The sequence below is a fragment of the Notothenia coriiceps genome, unplaced genomic scaffold, assembly GCF_000735185.1.
Source record: "Notothenia coriiceps isolate Sejong01 unplaced genomic scaffold, NC01 NC01_scaffold00019001, whole genome shotgun sequence".
Taxonomy (NCBI): Eukaryota; Metazoa; Chordata; class Actinopteri; order Perciformes; family Nototheniidae; genus Notothenia; species Notothenia coriiceps.
In genome coordinates, this window is record NW_011351702.1 from 1,972,628 (window position 1) to 1,998,462 (window position 25,835).

Below are 25,835 nucleotides of genomic sequence, written 5' to 3' on the forward strand. Positions count from 1 at the left end.
ACCAAAGCTTATTTAAAAGGAAAAGTTTAATTAAATATTTTTTTCCTAAAAATGCATCCAATTAAGAGTAAAATTAATAAGAATGGTGAACAAAAGTGATGTATCACAAATGTACTTATGTATTAAAGGTAAACTTATTCAAAGGGAAAAATGGCCATTCTTGTCATATTTTACTTTTGTATACACAGTATTATATTATCATATTATTTTGATGAATGAATTAACATGTCAGCATCTATTAATGTTGTGGCTGGTTTTGTAACTAAGCTTTACATGCTTTTAGTCAGTATTTCTGCAAATAAACTAGAAACTGCAGCTGACAGATGTTGCAGTACAAAATTCAATGTAGTATGAAAGTGTAAAATAGCATTAAATGGAAACAATTTTGTGGGAGCCTCAAAATTGTACTTCAGAACGACAATTGAATGAAATTACTTAGCTCTGGTCCACCATGTCATTCGTGAATACATGGTATCATCACAGTGATTTTCCCATTCCGTTTCTAAATCTGAGAGGTTATGGCTAATGCCTCTTTATGTGAAATTCTGTAAAGCACTTGCCAATTTCTATAGCAGCAGTTTCTCCTTTAGTGCCCGAGCTGCTCTGCATGTCCAAATTACATGGTTCACACTTTTCTTTGGTCTCCCATGGTGATTACAGCCTGCCGTGGCCCCTGCACCTCGCTGAGCTCTAATGGGAAGCAATGCTTCTCAGACAGGAAATGTAAGATTGTCTCAAATATAGCCCATCACATGCATCATGACAATCCCTTTTGGAGAAAAGGATACAAAACATTGACCCCTCTGCCCATTTGATTTCTGGGACTCAACAGAATAAACAACAGGCGTAGGCTACTAACTGCTGCCACAGCATTTTTTTTATATTAACTTCCATTTATAGCCTTCATATTTAATTATGGAAATTCAGTGATGTATAGTCTCTTGCCACACGATAACCTGGAGGTGTAATAAATAGTCTATTCATTTTTCACCCCTCAGTGGTGAAGTTTTGTGAGTAAAGGATGAAAAGACAGAGGGATGTTGCCACACTGAGCTTCAAACACTAAGCTTTGGGGCATCCACCATCCCAATGGTATGTGGGAAATGAGCGCCCTCTACTGTTGGATAAGTGAAGTATGGGGGGAAATCTGAGAGAGATCATTGGTTTCAGTTGATACCCGTCTGAGTCTTCTATTTATTGCATTCCTTATCTACTATTGTGACTCATAAAGAGTTATAGGAACAAGGGAGGACATAGGAATACATATATGAAAAAGTACAATATTTCAATTTAAAATCTAGATGAGTAGATGTATAAACGTGCATAAAATGGAAATATTTAAGTGAAGTAAACTTACAGATGTAATACAATAATGGTTTTACATGTGTCCCCTCCTATTCTTCTCACCTACAGTTGAAACACACACTTGACTTTCCAAGTTCAAGATATGGGTTATTTTAGGGGGTGGGTTTTTCGAGTGCGCTAGGTGTCTTACATAATTAATGCTCCATATTACCTTACATCCTCACTTCCCTGGTTGCGCTATAAACAATGCTTGCTCATTAACTATTCACTGGATTATTTCGAACCGAGAAATGTTTCTGCAGATCCAGAGCGTGCGCTGACGCTCAGCTCCAGGCGTCTGATTTCATAGTGGTGAATAAGTCATGTACTGTCTCCATTGGTAATATTTTACCTTAACAGAATATCCCCTTACATGTAATCAATGGTTAGTTGGTAAGGTACCTGCATATCAAAGCCAGGCTTGAGGGGGATGGTAAAAAGCTGTATATTTACAAGATGCTATCAGTAGGGAAGAGGTCAAAAATATCCAATATGCAAGCAGAGTGGGAGCAGAAGCAATTACTTAATAACAAACATTATTGTTGTTTCTAATCCCCTGATTCCCTTTCATTATAAATTCTGTTGTGTATTGGCATTGTCTGGCCCATTTAGTTTTGTTTTAGATAAATACCAAATAATGTTACATTGCTATGTATAGGACATTACATAATTATGTTTGTATGAAATCATAGCTTTTAACATTATTGCTAATGTTTAAGAGAACAGCAAATGCTGTATGAAAAACAGTGAAGAACGAGAAAATGTGTATTTTCACATCACTTTAATCTGTACTGTTATTATTAAGTCGTCACACTTTTCAACATAAGTTTTTATAAAAAGATTACAATAGTCCCTTATACTTTTTTATTTGACCTAACTAAGTCAAATAGAAGTGCAACATCACGGTGCCTTGCCAATGATGAGGATGCTCATGAGGAAGACCATGATGAAGAAGATCCACATGAAGAATCTGTCCATCACCTTGGCGATCTTCTTCCACTCAGCCCCTTTGGCACATGTCGCCCTCTGCTCTCGAAAACATTTAGCAATATATTCTACATTGCGCACCAGCTTGGTGTCCGCACCAGGGAAGCCACTGCCATGGCTGCAGAAAATGCAAGGGCCGAAAGTAACGCAGGGGCTTTGAGGTGGGGGCTTTTTGTCTTCGGGACAGCAGGGCAGCTTTTGGTCTTCAGAGTAGCAGGGGACCTTCTGGTCTTCTTTAAAGCAGTCACCTGTAGGGATTTTCCCATTAGAGCCCTCATATTTCCCCGGTGTGAAGCTTGAGAAGTGACTCCCCTCGTCTCTGGTGATGTGGGGCTGGGCCTTCACTTGGGGGGGGTGCTGCAGCTTGGGGGTCTGAGGTCTGGGGTATTTGTGACCCTGCCAATCCTGTTCTGTACTGTGGCTTCCTGGTTTACCGTTAGCATGAATATGAGAGTTAAGGTGCTGATTGCGGATGTCCTCCTGGGGGAAGTGGGAAGAGGAAGAAGAGGAGGAGGAAGAGGCGCAGTTCTCGCCCACCTCATAAACAAAACAAATCTTGGACATATAGTCAATGATGAGGACTTTAGCCCACTGGGGGACAGGTTTGGCCTCCGCACCACAGAAGTGGATGTTCATGATGAAGATGGTGAGAGATGTGGAGGCTGTGACCATGGTCATAGTGGCAATGTAGTACTTCCCTGGGCAACAGATAAAAGCAAAACAGACAGGGGTGAAGGTTGCTCTAAGAACTACAGCAAGAAGAACAATATTTCGTTAAATGTTGTCATCGTTATTTAACTTTGGTATTTTTCTGTGGAGATTTCTCTGAAATATACAGTAAGCCATGTTTTGATGCATGTTGCAAGTCACCTTCTAAATCTGCTATACATATTGGCTTTTAAAAATCCTGTTTCTTTTTTTCCTTATTGCTATTTTATCTAGAACATCTTTTTTTAGATCCAAATTTCTGTACATGTCATAATAATGACATGTATTTTTTCTAAAAATGTTATTGAATTGTTTATTGTTTGTGTATGTTTAATCACTCTTGGTGCTTTGGATAAACCACAGCTCCAAAGCAGAGCTTGTTTCCTTTAGCTGTGCATGATGTATAGGGATATGGCTTCTACTTAAAAAAAAGTGTGACCAAGTTCCAAGTAGAAATGAAACATATTCATAGCAATTTGTACACCTTTGTAGCATGAAGTAATCGTGCATGCATTTATTTTGTTTAGTTTTAACAGAATGCTAATCAAACACTCTTACCTATTAGGGGCACACTCTCGGATGGAGGCATGCTCTCAGCCACCATCAGCTGGAACACAGTGAGAGCCAGCAGAACGGTCACTCCCAGGGAAACCTTCTCCCCAGAGTCTGCAGGCAGGTAGAAACCCAGAGGAGCCAGGAAGGAGATGAGGAAGCAGGGGAGGAGGAGGTTGAAGATGTAGAAGGAGGAGCGGCGCTGCAGGAGCACTGTGTAGGTGATGTCTGGATACGGGTCAGAGCAACAGCCGTACATGATCACGTTCTTTGTGGCTGGCATCCCGTGGCACTCCCACTCCACATTCTCCACAAAGTCTGACAGGTCACCGCTGTCCATGCCCATAATGATGTCTACCTGGAATGAGAGTAATGAGTGATTGAGACTACATGAGGCTCAGCTCCACCCACACACAAACACACACTTGTGTAAAGTATGACCACATAAATAATGGCTCTATTTATTAGTCTGAAAATGTGCTTGCTAGCTTTATTTAGTGATCATTTACAAACCTGATTGCCATTGTAGGTCCAGGAACCAAAAGTCAGGTTACATTCCTGGCTGTCAAAGGGAAAGTAGGAGACATCCACCACACAGGAGCTCTTGGTTATGGCAGGAGCATCCCAGGTTATCTCTCCATTGTAACGCAATTTCACATTGGTGTCCATCGGCCCTGAGGAGTCATCATCGGCTCTGGAGGAGGAAGAAAGACTTACTTAATCACGTGTTAGTTGTTTTAATCAATGTATGCTTTAGAGGCTGAGTTAACTGTGTATTAACTACATCTTTATACTACGCAAATTCAACAGTCCTACAATAAAACATTCACTTATAAGAATTGGATATTTATTGGTGCCTCAAAAATGACAATATAGTTGATTCCACACTATGATCACTGATACATATTTCTTACTAGCCTGCTAAGCAACTGTTAACTCAGTATATATATCAACATTAAGTGCATTGTATAGTACATGATTATGGCCACTTTAATAAAGACATTACAATATAATACGTACACTACATATCCTATGACATAATATGCACAACTGATGTACTTAACTTCCTAACACAATATGTAGTCTGAGTAAAGCATGATGTCATTTTTGTATGTTATTGACTTCATAAAAAAACATTTGTTTACATATACTGCATCTTTACAACAGATTCCTATTTCCTTTCATTGAAATCCTTTGCGCCCTTGAATATTGTTAGTAAGGCTGTGAAAGTGATGCGCTCTGAAGGGTGAATGTGCGTAATCTTGCCTCTTACGGCAATTAGTCTTTTAGCACAGTGTCCTAAACCAATTCAAATGAGGATTTGCTTTAATAACGTGTGTGTGTGGGTTGTGCATGCTTGTGTGACGCACGGCGTACTTGTTATAGAGCACGAGGTCGGGCCTCCACACAAGGCTGCTGGGGATGTGGATCACCTCCAGTCCGTCATAGTCCTCTTTATCCCACTGCAGGTAAGTATCATGCCACGTCTGCCTGATCCACAGGTAAGCAATCAGCACCTGGTTCCTCTCATCCTATACACACACAGGTCACACAATTGAGAACAGACACACACACCACGCACACATTATAACAGCAGTTTAAAGAGAGATGTTCGGTCTCCTAATCCTCTGTTGTTCATTAACTCTGAGTGAGATTTGAGGGGTTCAGATTATCACAACAGCTGAAATCAAGACCTGTCTATCAATATCAGGTGGATGAGCAGAGTCTCTTCCTGAAGGAGTGGATGGGGGTAGTTTTGGTATTGTTAAGCGATCAATGGAAACGTTAACACTTTGTGTAATAAGAAACTCCAACACACACACACTTAACTGTTTCTGGCCCCTCTTCTAAATCATGACAAACTAACATCAGGCACCACAGTGACATCACGTTTAGTAAGAGAGCCCTCTTCTCTGTTCTGAAAACACACACACACAAACACACTAACACAAACAGACACTCACACACACAACACAAGTGCTAATTCACTGTGGGCTGACACGGCAGTGAACCTGAACAGACACATGAGCCAGCTGAGTAACAGTAAGCCAGGCCTGTACAGTAGGAGGTCTGTCTGTCAGTCACATACATCTACATTAACACACTCATCCTATGGAAACCACTGTTAGAGATGCTAAAATAATAGTTCCAAACTCAATATATTTGTGTTTTCAGTCCTTGTTCAGAGCATGGTGTTAGTAGTAAAATCATCAGGGATTACAACTTGTCTTTAAATAGGTAACCAATGTGAGAAACGGATCGTCCAAGAAATCTTTTGTTGACTTGTGATTTTTTTAGAGTGCTATGAAGAAGAATGAGGTTTCAAAGTCAGATAAAAGGCGTCAAAATAATATTTAAAAAACGTATCTAGTTCTTATGAGTATTATACCTCTGTAGTTGTGATTTAATATAGGAGAGCTACATTCTTTCACTTTATAAAGTTGTTTTGCCAGCCTATTCTCTGGTTTAGAGAAATATGGTTTATTTGACCATGAAAATCTTACCATAATATTTACTAAGCACTGTAATGAGCGATGATGAGTTTCGGATCTTGCCTAAGAGCTGGTACCCACCATGTCTTTGATCTGAGAGAGGGTGATCTGTAAGGTGACGTTGAGGGCTCTGTCCGTGTCCTCTACAGGCCGCAGAGCGCTGGAATAATTCTCCATCAGATCATTCAGGAGCTTGTGAGCATAATGACCCTGAGCCGAGTGGGCCACTGGAGAGAGGACACATTGTGATAGGTACATTTCAAGTTTGACAAAACATCTAGAGATTTTATTTTTATTTTGTACCAATACTGAGATAGAGATGAACCTGCTGTGTAGAACCGTTACCAATATGGAGATTAAATCACATTGACTGAAGCAGCACCGTAACGTTGTCCTAATTATACATTTTATTTAATCTTAACCGTTTAATATAGATGTATGATGACTAAATATTTTTTATTCAGAAAAACAATGCAATTAACATTGATAAATAATACCCCCAACCCGTAGTTCCATGAGTGAATTATGTAACCTAGTTAATTAGTGATCACTACAGTGTACAAGTTAGAAACACCACCATTTCTTGAACAAATAATTCACAATAGCACCCAGATCCTTTTCCTGCAAGCAGAAGTCTGACTCACCTTCAGGGAGAAGCATCGCCAGACAGATTATTGGTATCATCTTGATCATGTAGTAACGTCTCCAAAGAGTAATAAAAGGTGAGTGCAACAGCAATAATCATCCCCTGACAGGCCTACATGTCGCCCGTTCGACCCCAGTTTAACTCAATTGCAGATAGCAGGGCCTCGTTTCATGAGAGCGTCCTCGTGGTCAGACTGCCTCTTACTGCTTGGCAGGGGAGCCAGCATCTCTGCCGAGACATGGAACAAAACTCCTGCTATCACATAGCAGCAGAAACAAGATGCCTGCGAGTCATCGCCTCATCAAACACACTGGGTCTTTCAGGTGAGCTGCCGACCTGCTCCAACACCACCCCGCCGACTTTAGGAAGATATGAAGGAAATGAGAAGGGGAACTCAATCACTCACACATACAAACAATGATCAGGTTGGGCTAGAATAATATCATGACTAGTTCTTTGCATGTTGAAACAAATAAACAATTACATTAGTCATGTTTCTTAATTGTAAAGTGACAATAAAAGGACATATTTTAATCACTTGATGCACTTTCTGCAAGTTGTCTTTCTACAATAAACGTTGCAAATCATATTTTTTATACAACAACTAATCTAGATTTTCTTTTCTTTTGGTTGAAGTTAACCCTTTCACGCATAGAGGTCACTACAGTGAACAGCTTTTCAAAAGGTGTTTTCTTGTATGCATGGGTTTTTATGGCATAGTTGCACCATCAGCCTCTACATAGGACCCTATTGCATCATGCCATACACTGCTACTGAGTGGAAAGTCAGTGTAAGTGCGTGATAATTGTCTCTAAACCAAGATGAACGACAGAAAGCCAGATGGACCAAGTCACCTGCCGATATCCTGCCAATACTTTTGTGGAAAGCGCTCCCTGCAGGTATAAAACATTTGGTGACATCAAGTAACAACTAAGGGATCATATCATTCATAAATTGTCAAAGTATTGATTTTATGTTTGCAGGAAATCCTGATTATTCGCCTGTCCACTAAAGTGGACGTCATGCCTCACTGGCTATATTTCAACTAAAATTCATACTGTTACTGCTAATGTTCTTCTTGAAAATACTTAATTTGCAATATCTTTTTGTTTTTTGTTATTATAATTTAATTTTAAGTTTACACATCTTTATTTATCATTTTTTCCAAATTTACAAGTTTTCAGTTTAGACTTTAACGCATACTGTCCACCTGAGTGGACATATAAAACATTTTGTTCCTAAATTTGAAAAAAATAGATAAAAAAAAAATAAAGTTAAAATCTTGTTTTTCATGCCCCAAGAGCAATAAAAACACTTGGTAAAAAAATCCTGAGTGAGGCTTTCATAATTCATGCATGAAAGACACCAGGAAGTGAAGTTGTTTAAACAAATTCACCAAAAAACAACAAAGAAAATACATATTTTCTATTATATGTGAAAGATTGATCAATTGTCATGCCCCTCTTGAAGTTTAAACTACATGTGTTGTCTTATTTGATTTAGGTTATTTTCTGTCACATTTGTACTAACCTATTTATTCTGTTGAATGTTTTGTGTAATCGCGCCCATATTGTATTATTGTCATTTAGGACTCCCTGAAAAAGAGATGGTACATCTAATACAAACTTTAATGTAACAGATATACCCTCTGTTAAATCACAGGCACTATATATTTCACAGCGGCAATATACTGTGGCTGTTTGTTTTCTAACATCTCCAAACATCTAAATGAGTTTAATCTAGCATAGCTGTAACAAAGTGTATGAAGGTATGCTCTGTTGAAGAGAGTCTTAAGGAAACTTCAAAACACTAAATAATACAACTTAATTTATTTGGCGTGCATTTTAAAAGCACAGAGCGGTTATTATAGCAGCAATAGATGAGCCAGGAAGCATGCTCCTTTTTCCGGTCTGATATATTCCTCCTGGTGTGGAACACTTCTCTCTGCTCTGGGATGCCTGGAGGACTTCCAGATGCTGAGAGATACGACAGCATCCAGTGGGAGGGTACAACATGAGCTTTTGTCACTCCGGATGCCTGAGGTGTACTGCTGCAGCTCAATCCATTGTTAAATAGTCACTAAGGTTTTAAAGGATCTCCACTACAAGCTGCTGATTAGTTGACAAACACATCAATGGCAGATTTTCTCCTGTTAAGAGCGAGTATGCAGGCTGGAAATCTGTGTTCAAATGATTGCCAGGGATTCTTGGAGGCACAACATGCCACCGGGCAGGCCATCTGTTTGTGTGCTCATTCCCAGCATGCCTCACTACAAGCCAGGTGATGTGAGCATTTTGATAAGTGCCCATATCACTTCCTTGTTGACACTCCAAACAAACAAGAAATATGCTTATTTAAACCAGGAAACGCAACAGCAATGCAATACTACTGTAGAAAGGCAAATATACAGAATACATTCATCAGTTCTTCTGCATGCACATTCTTCATCTACATTGGCCTTTTTGCTCCTTTTTCACTGGCAATGTAATTCCCTGTGGGTTCAATTTCTGTTGGTCTTGTAAATATAGTGCCTCAGCCTAGTTTTTATTCAAATATATGCACAGTCTAACAAACTCATTAACACACGTTGGATCATAAACACCAACATCTATAACGTTTTATCATTTATTTTCTATTTATCAATATTGTGACTGAGGTTAAACTAATAAGAAACTGATTCTCTTATGCTGTATGAACATAACATTGTTGCCAGGTGGTTTCTTGTTGCTGTTTGATTTTTTTAAATTCCCTAGGGGAGGGGGAATTATTCCATTTGATAAGTATCACAGAGCTCAGCAAAGACATGTGACAGAAAGGACAGAGTGTGGATTAATTTACACAGACTTTAATATCTTTATTTACAGATGAATCATTTTTGACATATTTATCTGTTGGCGTAGTTAAGATGATGCAATATTTCAGATTCATCTTTGAACTATTTCCATACAGACTTGTGACAGGTTGTGTTACTGCTGTTTCTTTTGTTTTCTTTCAGTTTAAAAACAAGAATTCAAATGTATTCCTGCAGGAGGCCAAAACCAAGTAAAAGTTACAAAAAATGTAGGGGACCAGGGACAGGTGGAATAAGCCAGGTGAAGAAATAGGTGTGGGGGTGGAAGCTGGGGTTTGCTGCAGGAGCTTCAGGTTATTCAAACAGTTGAAGTGGGAGAAATGGAGGCGTGAAAACAAGTATGGCTACTGTGTGTGAACACCTCAGTGACACTTTATGAGCTGTTGTAACACTGGGAATAAGCCTCGTCCTACAGTGTGTCTGTATAACTTCTTGTTTGCTACCTGGTGCACTTTACTTACTTTCCCACAAGTGAAGGAAGTGATGTTAGACACATGGCAAACACATTTCAAAATTGCTATCAATTTAAAGATGTTATGTAGTAGGACTCCGCCCATTCCCCGCTTAGAAACACAAACTATAAGTGTGTACAAAATCCCCAGCGGGTGGAAAAGAGCCTCCTTGAATGGCTTAATTTGCTCCTAGAAATGTTTACACGCATGAAATTAAATGCACTGCATAGGCAAGGCTAAGCCGCTGACAGCCGCTTCTTGGACACAGCCAGACGAGCCGGGGGAGTGGCAGGCGTGGGCGGGGTCTCAAGTCTGGCATCTCGCTTCAAAAGGGGGCGAAGATGTGTCTGAAGTTCTCTGAATGTAGCGGAATGTCGAATTGAACTTAAAGAAACCAGAGCGACTGATTGGAGTGAGGTACAGCAGAATTGATGAGCAAGGACGGGGGGGGGGGGGAGAGGGAATGTGTGGAGGTGAGGAGTCCACGTGAAAAAAAGAGGGCAACAGGGAAAAAGACGCCTTCAGACAGTGGGAATTCGGAGGAGAGGGGGTACATGTGTGAGGAGGGGGGACAGTGATAAAGAGGAAGATGAAGAGGGTTATCAAGATTCAGTTACTGAGCAGGAGCTCTGTCGCTGTCTCCACGTCCCAGGACTTCGACGACAACGCCACTATTACTGCATTCTGGGAAGAAAAAACAGAAACCATTCAGAAACACAGTTTTATTCTGCAGCAGAGTTCAGCCGTGCGGCGCACAGTGGGGGGGAACCAAGTGCGAGAGATACTTACTTTTTCAAAGCCCATGGCACAGAGTTTGTCTATTTTGCGTGTGTACTCCGGACTTGAGACAGGAGCGCCTGCATAGACATGAGACCAAAGCCTCGCTGTCTGTTTGAACATCTCTGGGTTCTGCTTGTACTGCATGGTGAAACAAAGGGTTAGAACTAATGCTGTCAAAATTATTGCGTTAACGGCGGTAATTAATTTTTTGAATTAATTGCAAATATGCGCAGAATGGCCTGCCTCATACATCCCACCAGTGGCGGCGCCAGGGTATGGCTGGGGTAGGCTACACCCATACCAAGAAATGGCTTAGCCCCACCTTAGCCCCACCATGAAAAATGATGTTAAAGTAAGCAAAGTAAGCAAAATAAAGTCCGCCAACTCGCGCAGAGTAAATCACACAGACAGCAGTTAGTGAGATGGATTTCAGTAGCCACTTGTCTGGAAATACCGAAGACTAGAAACGTTTTAGAAAACTTTTGGCACGTAGTGATCGTCTTCTCAATAGAACACCTTTGATAATGTCTTCTGGCCAATCAGAATCAAGATAACGGCGTGGTGTTGTTGCAGGAAGTCCCGACGGAAAATACTTTTGCTGTAGTACATCTCTATATACATCGATACAACATTACGTAATGAAATAAGACCCCGCGGTTTGATGATTGATAGGTGTGTGGGCTGTCTTTCATTTTGATACACAGAACAATGTTATAATAAACATACATAAATGACATACTGTATGTTAAATGGATATATCCGCCTTCTTTCATTTATCTTTCCATTCCCACAACAATATACATAAAGAAATGGCATATTTTGGACATAGTTCGAATGTTGATTAATCATGATTAATTCATTTTTAAGCTGTGATTAATCTGATTAAAATTTGTAATCATTTGACAGCCCTAGTTAGAACCTACATACCTAACCATGTAAGTTTTTTTTAAAGGGGCTGAGCATATCATCATCAGATACTGGCACATTGGGCTTTTTCTACTCAGTATAAATCTCCCAGCACAAATGTACATACGGGAAAAGTAGTGCACTTATGATCCATCTTTACTATTTTGTATGCCTGTCTCAGATGCAGATTGCCAATAAAATCATTTTGAGGCTGCTGAGACATTCAGAGCCAGAGGAAGTAGATCTGCCAGACAAACGTTTCTGCCCAGCAGACTGTTTCCATGCATGTTTCAAATGTAATGCAGGTGTAAATTATCATAAACTATTACAATATAAAACTGGACTCTTTAAATTCAAAAGGGGTTATTAAGCAGTACAACAGTTTGAAAGATAGTGTTGGTGCTGCTGCTATAAGATCTATCTTATCTAAGCTTATTTGACTTCGTCGTGTGTTTCATTGGGATGTGGGCAGATTAGCAATAGATGACTGTTACTACACAACAAGGATTAGTGATCGTTTGTAGGTGTTGGATAGAATAAGAAAATCAGGGGGGGCGCTAACAGCTGACTGCCTACACATTATATTTCACAACAGTTTCACTGTACTAGCAATAGCACTGCATATTGTTTAACCTGTAACACTTCATCAGTGGGCAGCACAGAAAGAAGAAGAATGCATCCACTTATTTACAGCAAGGTGATTTGAGTTAACAATCCAGGATCCTCCAGAAGAGAACACTAAATAAATATATGAACCTACTCCTAACTAACATCAGAGTGCAATCATGATCAATGTTTCCTTTTAGTCAACATTTTGGTAGCGCATCACTTGTCCTGTCAACATGAGAGGGGCTGGAGGTCTAAGTAACTAAACACATGGATTCAAGGCACACCCATATTCTATGGTGAGTCCCATATTCATAGATAAAGACTTGAGATGTATTATATTCAGTACATGTTTAGTTACTGGGTGCCAACTAAATATTGGGTTCTGAGTGACAGTTATTTAAAGAAAAAAAACATTTCAAGACACATAACACCATAAAAATTAAGCAACTTTTCCTTACTTATGGAAAACTGTCCATGACCGGGGCAGATGTGTGAGGTGAATATCATAAACAACATCTTAGAATACAACTTTTTTTACATAACAGAAGTCCCTGACACTGCCAGAATTATATTACCAGACAGCTCTGTAAGGTCATGAAACATGAGTCATGACGAACACATCAACACCGTCGTAATATGCCGAGTAATCTTGTTGTTATGAGTTAAGAACAAAAATGATCAGCCAACTATAATTAAAGAAAAAGATTGAGCCATATCGAAGTACTATAGTAACCAAATCTCAGAAAATATGTCAGCTTCAAAAATGATGACGATCAAATCCACAGTAAATCTGTCAAACTAAAATCAAACACACATGCACACCCACCTGATTGGCTACCACTGCGTCCTGTGGATCATCTGGTTCTGCGGCTGCCAATAAGGCTTGTAGTGACAGGAGGACCGTCCTCAGTGTCATAGCTGCTGCCCTGGAACAACATACAGGAGACTGTTTAGTGCAAATTAAGGACAACTTTCCTCAAGGCAACAGACGGATGTGTTTCCCCAAGAGTTTCCGTTACTGCATGGGATGCTGTAGGACTATTTTTCAATACTAATCGTGAAAGTGGTTTGAAAACAAGGTTTGCCACAATAAGCCTATCACTTGCTTATTCAGGATAGTGGTACAAAAATAATTAAACACACCTTTTGTTTACAGAGCTGATGAGGAAAGTTTCCTTCTCATTACTGTTTATATTTGTACATGTAATGTGCAGTACCGATCGAGCTCTCGCAGAAAAAGAGCTGGCAGGTAAAGTAGAAAGTTATTGAGCCAAAGAGCAAGTGAGCATTAATTGATTCTGGAAACAGACGTTTAGTAGCGTGACAAAAGAGGATCCAAGCACAAGTCCTGATTAATTTACTGAAAAGATATTGTATAGGGGCTAAACTGACTTTTGGTAAGTAGGTTTCTGACCAAAGAAACATTAACATTTAATCCAAAAATACATTTGAACCAAGTGTGCCTGAAAACCTTTTGGGATTAACAACTAATTATTTCCACATCATTATTCCTATTCACTGCCTATTGGGGCTTTGTATAGTTTTAAAGGTGAAATAATGATGACGATAATTGTGTTGGCATCCAACAACAACTCAACCAGCTGCACATTAGAACTGTAACTTAGATATTGTTATGACTTTGTTCGAGAAACAATGTTACAAAACTAAAAAAGCCCATCATGACGGATGTGTGATGAAGAACGTTAGGAATGCTGCTGGACATTCACTCACCACTGGTCTTTGAGAATGTCCAGACATATTGCACCTGTGACTGAGCTGATGTTGGGATGCCAGATCTTTGTGATAAACCGCACCTGAGAGATTAAATGGAAACGGGACGAGGAAAATACTTTGTGAATAAGCCAGGTTAGTAGAAAACGTTGGAAGCCAATGTTCTCAATGAAAAAGGGTTGTTATCAGAAACATTAATAGTAAAAAGTCCATACCTTGGGCGGATTGAATGGATACGTCTCTGGAATTTTTATTTCTAGTTGATATCTACCCCCTGGAAGAAATGACAATCAATCATTCAACAATCAAGACTAGTTCAAGCATTCGTTTAAGGGAATGCTTGAAAAGCAAATTGCTTTAGTTTAACATCATTAAGGAGGAAAGCCACATGTAATAGGTAGTTAGCGAGGCCCTCCTAAAGTAAAGTGATGGTCAGTGACAACCTTGTGCCACAGGTTAGAAATTAGTCTGAATGAGCCCCTCACCTTCATATGGTGTGTCAGGGGGCCCTGCTATCTCCCCTTTAAGTTCTGTGAAGTTCTCATCCACCAGGTCCACCTTTATCTGGTTTTTGCTCGTCTGAAAGAGTTAAAAAGGCACACAAAATTAGTATTACAACTTGAGCAGACAGAGGCAGACTGCAGAGTGTTCAGCTAGCTGGCTGTCAAACTCAAACCTGCCTATGCAGCAGAAGTTGACACCCCCCGCTGCATTAGCCAAAGTTGACCTCAACTTGTTGCACACATCTTACGGATCTACAGAGATAGTACGACCTCTCACCTACGTGGAGATGAGTATAAGTAGATCTAAGAGGACATATGTGAGAGTTGAGCCCTACACGCGGATCAAGAAACCCATCGTTGCTAACACAGCTAGCTTCGTTACCATGGGAGGCAGGAGAAGCTAGCCAGTTAGCAATATTAACTTAAAACTGAATTATTAATGCGTCCATAACCCTATAACATGTTTGCTAACAACAGTGGCGTCCCTGGCGTTAACTTCCCCACAGGCGCATATTAACAGCTAGTGCTAGTAGCCACTTGTGAGTCTGCCGTGTTGGTACAGTTAGCTCGGGCTAGCAGCTCCGTGATCACAGAGCTGTCAGCCAGCGACGCGTCACTAACAAACATACACCCAGTCAGAGAAATACACAAATAAAGCGGTAACATTAACTGAGGAGTGTGGCAACCTACCTCTTCGCTTTTGAGCACCTCCTTGAATTCACGTTTTATCCTCTGAACTGCGATGTTGGCCATGGTTCCCCGTGTTCCCGTCCGGTTGGGGCCTCGCCGCCGTTAGCTGTCCGCTGGTTCTCCTACAGCAGCTCCTCTTCAGATACCACCTCGAAAATAACAGCTGCTGATGCGACGTTAGTCCCGGTTATATCAATGTGCTGCTTTAATTCGTTTAAATAGCTCAACATGTATTCAGCATCTCTCGAATGTATAACAACACAATGGCTGGTTGTACTGAAAACATTTTAATACCAAACTGCATGCAGTCTGGAGGAGAGGGGGTCATGTGATCTGTATTGCCATCCTGAATGCCTTCTTCTATTGGTCGATCTGTTGATGATGAATAATTTACCATTAATAATATTGTTGTTTTTATTATTTAGATTCATGTCTTTTATGCTTGACTTCACTGTATTAGACTTTGGAATGCTTATGACAATGATGCGTTGTGTAAAACAACATATGCAATTGGTTTTTAAGGTACAAATAATAATAGTTTATGTAACAGATAGTTTATGTAACGTCATGCTTTTAAACCTTCATAATAATTTCATATCCATAAATCTAAATGTGTAATTTGGCCCTTGATCACGTATATTTGACAAATAGTCTAAAGCTATATATCACTGTCAATTTGTATATTTTTAACTGTTTTATTCAGTTTTTTGTTTTTTTTAGCTGTTTATGTTTGTTTATTTTCCACTCTTTTTCATTTTCACATGATGTGCAATGCCTTGTTTACATGCTGCGGTGACGAAAACATTTCCCAAATTGGAGTAAATCTTATGTAATCTTATCCTACATAAAACTAAACCCTAAGTATTCATTTAAATTGAATGTTATCTTGATTCTCTTACATTTGTAACAAATATTAATTGCATGTTAGTAGATAAAATGATAAATCTTTGTCATTGTTACATCTGAAGAATCTGAAACAACAAGTGTTTCCCTCTTATTTATTCATTAAAAGGATGGTGCTGATTGCTTGTAAATTATTACAGCAAACATTTCAAAACTATAATTATTTAAATATTTAAAACCATAGATGATCATAGGGATGGTATATTTCAGAAAAACAATGACTTTTAAGATCACCTTTCAATGTGAAATAAAAGAACAAACAGGTAAAGAAGGTTCAACATAATGACTCACAGATTATATTCAATTATTACACTGTGTTCATTAACGTTTAGTCAAAAATGGAGGAAAAAATATCAAGGCTACTGGTTCAAGTTAATTGAGATGTACTGTAGGTTCTTACATGTGTAGCTGCCTCCTGCTTTAATGTAGACTGATCCATTGATGCATAGTCACCACTGGATCCGTTATGTTGGACACAAATCCATGAAAATACTCTTCACCTTTTTTTTTTTTTTACCCATATTTAACACATGACAGACCCATGTTTCAGTCAGCGCTACAAACTGTGACACTAGGGGGCCTCATTGTCCTGTGGAGAGTTACACAGTCTGCTTCACACAGTAAACATCATGCGTGGTGTTTGAATAAAGTGGATACCACTTGTAAATCTTTTTTAAAACTTGGTCATTTTTTTTGTATATCCAGATTTCATTTAAATAATGTTCGATATCTTAGCATTTTTATTTTATTATTTTGATATTCTTTAACTGTGTTTATGTACGCGCATGTACCCACCAAGACAAATTCCTTGTACGTGTTAACATACTTGGCAATAAACCTGTTTCTGATTCTGATTTCTGAAGAGTCTTTAGCGTTGATTACATTTAACTCATTTAACATACAAAACAAATAAAAAATGTCCCAATTTTCCTCCATGTTAACCCTGTATTTTACAGTATTTGTCGGTAAACTGATCACACATTTGCCACAAACACATAAATTATAATTGATACATTATCATTGTTCTTCTCTGTCAATGAGCCGCACACATTTCGTCTGCTACACATTAGAGAACCAGTGTTTCAACAGTTAGCACTTCAGTGGTGGACACAAGCATACAGGGACTCCTTCTATTTTTCTCCTCCTTTTCACCCCTCTCCTCCTGCCTTGTGTCTGGTTTCTTTTAGTGTAGATTACAAAGATGACCAGTGTTGCCAACATTACAGCTGTTATTAAGATGCAACCTCCGAAGACCAATATCGCTTTGTTCTTGAACATCCATCCACAAACTGAGCAAGGTTCATGCTGCTCGCTTAGCCTGCAGGTCTTCATGGTGTCATCCTCAGGGAAACCGCCACGAGTGATGATGTTGTTGTACACAGCGATGGAGGCTTTGGCCTTGGATTTGTGGTGGGTTGAGGTGAAGAGGCCAAACTGTGGGGCATGTCCATCTTGCAGTTTCCAAACATAGAAGCCCTGAAGATTGACTTTGTCTAATTGGCGAGCTGGAGACAAATAATAACAGAGAAAAGGTAGATTAGAAACCCTCATCAAATGTCCAATTGTTCTTCCTCTTGGAGCTATATAATAACCCAAATTACTTTATTTTAGCGTTACTTAATACAAACCCTTAGGTGCTTGACATTAGTACAACGTAAAGGCACTTTTATTAAAACTTTACTTACGTAGAAGATTCAGATTAATAACAACAAATAAATGATCGTGTGTCATTATATGATTTGACCCTATGGTGAAATTCAGAACCTACGTTGCAGTATATATTGTTAAAAATCTGGCTCCTCCTTCAGCTGCAACATTAAAGTAATAAACAACTGAAAGCCTAAGATGATTATGATAAAGTAAGATTAGATATATTTGTCTGAAATGGGCCTACTGTATGTGCAGGATGATTTGATGATAATACTTTTGTACTTCAGATTAGAGTACATTTTTCATGTTTAACTTGTAACTCAGTATTTCCACACGATGTACTTGTAACTTTAAAAGATCTGAGTATTTCGTTCACCTCTGTGTGCAAAACATGTCAGCCATAAAAGGCCATAAAGGGCACAGTGCGAACACAACACTGATCAACACTGTCGCCTATAATGTGTTTCTCTCCCCTCCTCCCTCTTTTTATGATCTTCATGTGTTCTCATTAATCTGCTGCTTTTATAGTAGGGAGCAATGTGGTCATAAAATCTATATTGCCTGTGGATATTTGCCTCTATCGCAACATCCTGAATTCACCGGAGGTCCATTTTGTTTCCAATGCAAAATGATTACGCTAAACATTCTGGATCCAAGAAGAACACTACTGATGGACATGAAGGATCTGACATGCATGCCCCACCTTTTAAGGCCTCCTGCAGGTAGCTCCTGAGAAAGTGTTGCCTGAGTCTGTCCTCCACAGGAGCCTGGTCATCGACCCCACTGGCTGTGACGATGATGGGCAGAGCCCCTCCATATCTCTGGCTCACCCAGTTCAGGAGCTTCCGCAGACCCCAGGGTACAACAGCCTGCCCCAGACTGGAGGACGGCCAGGTGGGATCGGTTAGGGTGAGACAGCCATGATCAGGGGGTTCTTTCTGCTGAGACTGGCTTTGTGTGTGGGGATAGGGAGAAACCAAACGGGTGGTAAAATGGTTCAGTGCGATAAAACTCAATGACCCTCTCAGCTCCTCCCTCTCAGCCTCAGTAAAGCTTGGAAGAGAGGATGCGGGGAGGCCCATTACTCGAGCTCTCTCCTCCAGGTATTCCTTCATTTCTTGTGGGTAGTCCCCCTTGCTATGCTTCTCCTCATGGCTAGTCCCAAGCAACGGGTCTAAAAAGCGACCAAGTTCAAACAAAAGGAATCTCTGAGCTGCGGCTGTGTGTGAGTCCAGGAAAAGGTTCGCAGGTTTGGCCCAGTCGGCATGCAATGCAAGTGATACCAGAGCTCCATGTTGACTAAAGTGTTCCCTCTCATACAGCCGCCAAGCTTTTGCATGAGCCAGAAGAAGGTTATGAGCTGCCTGATGCTTCTCTTTCTCACTGAAATAAAAATCTACCAGTCTGTTTGGCTCGTTGATGGTGATCCAGTAGGTAACCCAGGGCCCCAGCTGCTGGTAGCACAATCCTGCGTATTTTTGAAAGGCCTCCACTGTGCTGTAGTTTAACCAACCACCAGAGGCATGCAGCGGCCCAGGAATACCCAGGTTTGGAGCTCTGTGTGTGGGGTAGTAGAGAATCACGACAGGCTTCAGGTTCAGCTTCTTGAGCTCGGTCAAGACACAGCGGTAGTACCTTAAAGATGAAGAACAGGATTATAGAATCAGCAGTTACTGTGGATAGAAAGAAATGTCAAATGTCATCTTAACAGGTATCTGAATATGGCTAAAATCTATGCTGTACAGTTTTTAATTTATTTGCCTTGTGTTGCTGCATTTTGGAAAACTGCCCATATTTTGTGTTTCTACCTCAGAGCTTCAGTGTTCACATTAAAGAGGTCTCCCTGGGGTAAGAGCAGAGACCAGTTTAGAGCAAAGCGGTAGTGAGAAGCCCCGGTGGATGCAAACAGGCGGAGATGATCCCGAACAGCCAGGTAGTCAGTGCACTGGGCCCGCCTGGTGGGCATCTTTATCCCCGGGACAGGACGCAGGGATCCGTCCCCTGTCACGTTCCAGGTGTACAATTGGGGGTCGGTGAACTGTGGTGAGAAAGGGTAGGAGAGGACCTACAAAAACAGTAAAGACAGAAAATAATGAAATGTAGCATTTTATAAGCATTTCATTTGCAGAAAAACACTGTATTGTCTGTTCAGATTCTCTCTCTTCTCACCTGTAAAGTGGAGTCAGCAATGCCCCAGTGGAATTCGCAGGGGAAACGGCCTTTGATATCGCTGGAGGTTTCTTCAATGGGGAAGCCATTGTCAGCGATGACACGCCTGTAGTACTGAGCCGAGGTCTTGGGAGTCCTGGGTCGGTTTGATTGGCTGAAGTCGATGTAGAAAAGACCTCGCCTAACACTGAAGCCATAATTCCACTCAAATCCATCCACCAGCGACCAGGCGGAGTAACCAATCACCTGCACAGCATCAAACTTGATGGCTGCAAAAGAAAGAGAATTTGTTTTGCTGACTTAGTTCAGTTTAATGTATATTTTGTCAACCTTTACAACTCAAATACACATTTGAGAAATGATTAGAAACAAATATTTCATTTTAGATTTTATATTCCCAAAATAACTAACACAAACATTGATATACACACTAGTGTTCATACCCAAGTTTTATTTTTGTTAAAAGCAATAATGTTTTACTTTATGTCCACCAATTCTGTAAATCTGAGAGCATGTTGTTTATTAATAATATGTTGGTTAGTTCATGGTCATCAGCTTCATTACATTGTTTTTATTATGTCCTTCTTTTCTTCTCTTACCCTGCAGGACCTGGTTGATAAACCTCTTGGTCAGGTAAATGGCCACCGTGTCCTCCTTTCCCACACTGGCTTCAGTGAACCAGCCTCCCTCTGTCACCAGCACTGCCGGATCCCCATACTCCAGCTTTATCCAGCCCAGAATGCGCCTCAGGTCCGGGGTCACAGTTTGCCCGTACTGGACCAGGCTCCGGCCCAGACGGAGGTTGTTCGGCCCGAAGGACAGAGCAAAGAAGTCGGCTGTTCCCTTCACCCAGAGCTTCTCCTCAGGGGAGAATGTGGGCAAGAGGGCCCCATACTTGATTTTTAAAGAGAGTGGGTAGTCCCCATCGCTGAAGATGGGGTTGGCAAACCAGCCGAGTACAGCCTCCATTGACTGTTGGCAGAGCTCAACATTGGCAGCTGTGGCTGCGCCTCTTTGAGGCTCTACCCAGTGGGATCCCAAAACGATGGATACCTTACCCTTCTGAGCCGGACGGAAGTGGGTGTTGTAGGTGTGCCATGCTTTTGCGTGTGCCTGCAAAACACAGCAGTCACGTTGTTATTGTTATCTATACTGTGACGTAGTCAACATAGTCACAATAGTACAATAAGCCTTTTTCCACAGAAAACATGTTAATATTCTACAACACAAAAAACACAAGCACAAATTATTATTGAGGACTGACTTTATTGAGCTTCAGTTTGCTGACTACTAGTAGTAGTTGATCAGACAATAATGCCTTGTTACTCTGGCTTGGTTTGGGCTCATTTCAGGTACATTTCTAGGTGTTATATAGTTTATTGAGATGTCTTGTTAACTAAGAGAAAAATAAGCAACAACTAAATGGGATTTGCTCATGCTGTCTGCGTGTTTCTCACTGTTCCCCCACCATCTGTGCTAGTCTGCATAAGCGTGAGTGATTATTAATGAAGCATATCTCCATGACTTCCTGTCACATAGTGTTTCGCTACAGCTCAGAAGTGCTGATGTGATGTGATGGACTTTGACTTCAATTTATTTTAAACCAAACCTGTCAAAATTAAATATAACTGGTCATATCATTACATAACTTCAACGTTGTTGTGTTTATTAAATGACATTAAACCTTTTCAATCTTTTGAAAGATAGTTATGCTATGAATCTTATCGGATTATACTTTTATTTTTAGCCCTGATATCCAATCCAGGGATTTTGGCCAGAATTGGATAACTTAAAAAAGGGATTATCATGGCTTGGCACTTTGCTCCACCAGTTATATGTTATGTGCAATAAATCCCACATCATTCAGTTATAAATTGTTGAATTTGATTAAAACAAAAGAGCACTAAGACAGCCTGTACTTGCAATCTTACAATCTTGTTTGTTCAGGATGCAAACATTCCTTGACCATCATAAAGTGATAAAGCTGCTGCAGAGGCTCAAAGTGTATATCAGTTGATATCATGGGAATGAGAACAGAGTATATTCATATACAGGCTCACAATAGGTCAAGTAACCCTGTCTGACTCACCCTGATCAGATTGTGGGCCACCACGAGAGATCCAGCAGGTCCGCCTGTTACTCCAGGAGCGTGCACGCCTGTTCCGTACCCCTGCACAGCCACCAGGTATGGGTTATGCATTGTGAGCCAGTACCTGACGCGGCTCCCAAATGCATGGAAACAAAAGGCAGCATACTGCTCAAACAGTCCCACCATGGTGTCATTTTTCCAGCCCCCATAGCGCTCCTGCAGGACTTGTGGCAGGTCCCAGTGGTAAAGGGTGATGATGGGCTCAATTTTCTTCTCCAGAAGCCTCTCTATGAGACGGCTATAGTGCTCCACAGCAGCCCGGTTGGCCAGACCTGTGGCATTCCCATCAGGAAAGAGTCTGGGCCAGGAGAGAGAGAAGCAGTATGATCTGACACCTAAATACTCCAGCGCCTCTACATCTTCTTCCCAGCGAGCGTAGCTGTCACTAGCCACATCGGCGGTCTCTGTTGAAACCTTATTTCTGACAGTGGAGTGGGTGTAATGATCCCAGATGGATGGGCCTTTCCCCTCCTGATCCCAGGCTCCTTCTGTCTGGAAGGCAGACGTCCCCGAACCCCAGAGGAATCCTGAAGGGAAGGTGTCATAAAGGAAAGACTGATTTTTTATGAAGTGGTCCGGGTTGGGCTGCTTCCAACTCTTCTTGCCCTCCCCAAGAAAACAGGTGGCCTTGTTGCAGGCACACACTAGCAACAGAAGGGAGAGTAAGAGGCACTGTTGTGTGGGAGGAGAAGGATGGTTCAGCATATTGAAGGACTCAGAAATCCCGTTGAAGAAAGGTGCTGCTCTCAGTCAGAGCAATGACTCTGTTCAGTATCATAAATCCTCTTGAGAAAGACAAGAGAGCCATAATGGTGGAGGAGCGAGGAGACTGATCACAGCCAGGAGAGAGTAACATCTGAAACTTCGTGGTGCGAATCCATCTGACAACCTGCTCAGACTTCCTTATCTCTCCCTCGGTGTACTTGTGCTCCCACTCAGCCCCTCCCTACACATAATGTCCACACAATAATCAAAGGTTGACTCATATCCACACACATGCTCGTGTTAACCAACGGTGAAGTCTTTTCACCTCTAATCCCAAAAACGGTTCCCAATCGAATACAAAAAATGCATTTAAAAAGAGAGAGCTAACACTTCCAACACAAGACGGTATTACTGAGTTTTTCCACACATCTGCACACAGCTCTTAACACGCTGTTGATTGCTGTAAAAAAAAACAAATGTCAATAATTAGCTTGCACTCTGATCCTAGCTCCATAACTAAGAAGCAGTTCACATTGTAGTCTCATGTTTCCAGTAAGCATACAGATTGTTTTGACCTCTTTAACTAAGGCTTTGAGTGCTGAAACACATTTCCCATTTGAGTTAATGGATTTCAATCAGTGACATTCATAAAAAAAAAAGGAAGGATGATGCAGCCTGGAACTGAAAACAAACAAACCAGCCGTTCTCTTCCGGCTTATGGCCAGAAGCTGCTAAGCACCCCCATATTGAACTTCCAAGATTTGATCAAGCTATGCCAGGGGAGAACAGTGGCATCAGCTCATATGGCCTTATTCAATTTAGCTCCACTTGCTGTATGAGCAACAGTCACTGACCAAAGGAAACAACACGGCTGCCAGAGTACAAACACTGCTGGGAAGTGTGTGTTTGTGTGACTGTCCCATCTGTCTGTACACAGGTGTGTCCTTAATAAAGCCTCCAAATCACAATAACACGAAAAGCCCCTTCCTCATCCTTCTTCATTAAAGGTAATGTGTGCAGAGTAAACAGTGTAGTTGCCCAGGATACACGTTGCTTCAAGGCATTAGTGGGAACAGTTAATTGAGTTGAAATGGTCATTTACCACGGCTGACCTCAGTGTGCTCGCTGCGATACGAAAGAAAAGACGCCCAAGAACACTGAGGGGAATTTCAAAGTCATGCAACAACCATTCACAGCAGGACATATTACAGATATACACATTACACAGTAAAGACAATTGTTAATAGTTTGAAGTATAGTATGATTGTGGCAAGCTGTCTCTTTATTATAAGAGGACATAAGTCCACAGTACTGAATGTATGTTAGTCGCTTTGGATAAAAGCGTCTAACAAATGACATGTGATGTAATGTAATGTAATAAGAGGCCTGCTTTTTAACATGGCTTTTAAATTGAAGTAATGTTAAAGTCGTTTTTTAATTATTGCTCTTTCAAAAAATGTTATCTGTGCTGGTTGAATTATTTATTTTTCCGAATAAATTGTTTTACTATTGTAATTCTCAATCTTGCAAAAAATTCTACTATTTTGTGTCCGTTTTGTTTTAATCTTTCTACAATGGGCTGCATGTTGGTGCTACATTAACAAAGTTGAGTGTCAGAGCCCGTGTTTTATCTGTAAAGGAGCAAAACCAAATGGCTTTTATAAGATTGTATAAGAAAAAAAAAGTGAATCATTACTAAATCAGAATAAAGGAGAAGACTAAAATAATGTCACTTCCCATATTGACATAATATCCAGCCTGTCTCATTTGTTACATATAAAGTGGTTTCCCAAAGTATAAAGCTCTTAACAGTAAATAAAAAGGGAAGTGAAAAGAGGATGTCGATGAGAGAAAACACATAATTGGTCTGACAGTTGCTTTCATTTCCATGTCTGATACCTCTCAGTCATTATTTACAGTAACACTAGCACCTTGCGTCAAATAAAAATGAGAAGTCAGAAGCAGCTTACTGTCCATTTTAACTCTGCAAGAGATATTTTTTTATAGATTTATAGACTAAGGACAGAAATCTTCAGCTGTTTGATCAGATTGTCCACTGGCAATGTGTTCAATTATGATGCACTGCTTTATATCAATCAATTAAAAGTCAACTCATCATCACATTAAGCTGCGGTGCTTCTGCTGAAACAATCCATCTGATCTCAGTACAGGTTAGTGCACTCTTATCAATGTACTCTGACGTTGTTGGATTTTTTTGTATGGTGTTTGCCTATTTAACAAATTGATTAATAAAATGTTTGTATTAAAATGACACTTTTGCCGAAATTAATAATTAGGTTACACAAGTCAACACATATACAGAAGCAACGGAGAGCTTCTAAAAGTATAAAACAAAGCTCGAGAAAAATAATCATTAGATCTATCTATTGAACTCTAATGGATTTGTTCAGTATTTAAATTATGACTATAGATTTAAAGAAATAGTTCTTCAAATCTTTATATCTTCTTCTTATTATTATTTCAACCAATTTTGCCGTCCGATAACTTCAGCATACTTTCAGCTACAGAAACCATTCAAATATCAACATATTCAGCCTTTTCAGCACATGATGGGAAACTTTCTCAAACTTTTTCAAAATATTTTATACTTTTTGAAATATTCAGCTTTTTAAACTCTTTTTTTAACATGTAACTCAATGGGAGGAACCTTCGAATCCTCTTTTACCTACACCGTGTGGAAAATGCTACTCCTTCCAAATTCTTTCAGCTCGAGACTTCATTCCAACTTTAAAATGATAACAAGACATTCAGCTATTACGATCTTAATCAGATTTTTGATATTTGATACTTTTTGAGATATTTAACTTAGTTTGGAGCTTGGTAAAGAGGCCTTTTTCAGATTTTAACATTAGTGTGTATTGCGCAGCTCGTTAAGTCTTAGAGTGTGTGATGCCACAGCTAGAGTGGAGGAGAGCTTGGAATTCACCTTCATTTTTCTTTTAAATCTGCCATAATTCCCAAACCCTACACTCCTGGGACATAATTGT

General features: G+C 40.2%; 4 protein-coding genes across 4 annotated transcripts in view; 1 reads left to right on the forward strand and 3 right to left on the reverse strand.

The window, feature by feature from the left end:
• Positions 1-2,138: 2,138 nt before the first annotated feature.
• LOC104951705 (neuronal acetylcholine receptor subunit alpha-9-II) lies at positions 2,139-7,069 on the reverse strand. The gene is made up of 6 exons (XM_010778434.1): positions 6,728-7,069; positions 6,165-6,310; positions 4,969-5,123; positions 4,105-4,285; positions 3,598-3,949; positions 2,139-3,029 (listed from the first exon to the last, which is right to left on the reverse strand). Exons 1-6 carry the CDS (start codon positions 6,774-6,776, stop codon positions 2,245-2,247), a joined length of 1,668 nt encoding a protein of 555 aa, XP_010776736.1. The 5' UTR covers positions 6,777-7,069; the 3' UTR covers positions 2,139-2,244.
• Positions 7,070-9,558: 2,489 nt separating this feature from the next.
• Positions 9,559-15,582, reverse strand: ube2ka (ubiquitin-conjugating enzyme E2Ka (UBC1 homolog, yeast)). Its single transcript, XM_010778435.1, has 7 exons — positions 15,252-15,582; positions 14,544-14,637; positions 14,274-14,332; positions 14,059-14,141; positions 13,154-13,253; positions 10,822-10,950; positions 9,559-10,716 (listed from the first exon to the last, which is right to left on the reverse strand). The coding sequence occupies exons 1-7, from the start codon at positions 15,312-15,314 to the stop codon at positions 10,642-10,644; spliced, it is 603 nt and encodes a 200-aa protein (XP_010776737.1). The 5' UTR covers positions 15,315-15,582; the 3' UTR covers positions 9,559-10,641.
• Positions 15,583-16,300: 718 nt separating this feature from the next.
• klb (klotho beta) lies at positions 16,301-22,864 on the reverse strand. Its single transcript, XM_010778436.1, has 6 exons — positions 22,063-22,864; positions 20,573-21,086; positions 19,974-20,242; positions 19,613-19,869; positions 18,508-19,439; positions 16,301-17,659 (listed from the first exon to the last, which is right to left on the reverse strand). Exons 1-6 carry the CDS (start codon positions 22,825-22,827, stop codon positions 17,244-17,246), a joined length of 3,153 nt encoding a protein of 1,050 aa, XP_010776738.1. The 5' UTR covers positions 22,828-22,864; the 3' UTR covers positions 16,301-17,243.
• Positions 22,865-24,766: 1,902 nt separating this feature from the next.
• Positions 24,767-25,835, forward strand: part of tlr1 (toll-like receptor 1) — a 6,646-nt gene continuing 5,577 nt past the window's right edge. The window contains exon 1 of the mRNA XM_010778440.1: positions 24,767-24,998. The gene's annotated coding sequence lies outside the window, so the exon portion shown is untranslated. The remainder of the gene's footprint in view (positions 24,999-25,835) is intronic.

Bases quoted from the DNA above. Each gene is read 5' to 3' on its own strand.
- LOC104951705 (XM_010778434.1), bottom strand. From the start codon at position 6,776: ATGATCAAGATGATACCAATAATCTGTCTGGCGATGCTTCTCCCTGAA. The intron at 4,286-4,968 runs GTACGCCGTGCG...TTCCTCCTCCAG, and splicing joins GACCTCGTGCTCTATAACAA to AGCCGATGATGACTCCTCAG. The intron at 3,950-4,104 runs GTTTGTAAATGA...CTCTCATTCCAG, and splicing joins GGACCTACAATGGCAATCAG to GTAGACATCATTATGGGCAT.
- klb (XM_010778436.1), bottom strand. From the start codon at position 22,827: ATGCTGAACCATCCTTCTCCTCCCACACAACAGTGCCTCTTACTCTCC. The intron at 21,087-22,062 runs GTGAGTCAGACA...TGTGTTTTGCAG, and splicing joins TGGCCCACAATCTGATCAGG to GCACACGCAAAAGCATGGCA. The intron at 19,440-19,612 runs GTAGAAACACAA...TTCATCTTTAAG, and splicing joins GTGAACACTGAAGCTCTGAG to GTACTACCGCTGTGTCTTGA.
- ube2ka (XM_010778435.1), bottom strand. From the start codon at position 15,314: ATGGCCAACATCGCAGTTCAGAGGATAAAACGTGAATTCAAGGAGGTG. The intron at 14,638-15,251 runs GTAGGTTGCCAC...TAACTCTTTCAG, and splicing joins AGGTGCTCAAAAGCGAAGAG to ACGAGCAAAAACCAGATAAA. The intron at 10,717-10,821 runs GTAAGTATCTCT...TTTTCTTCCCAG, and splicing joins GTGCCATGGGCTTTGAAAAA to AATGCAGTAATAGTGGCGTT.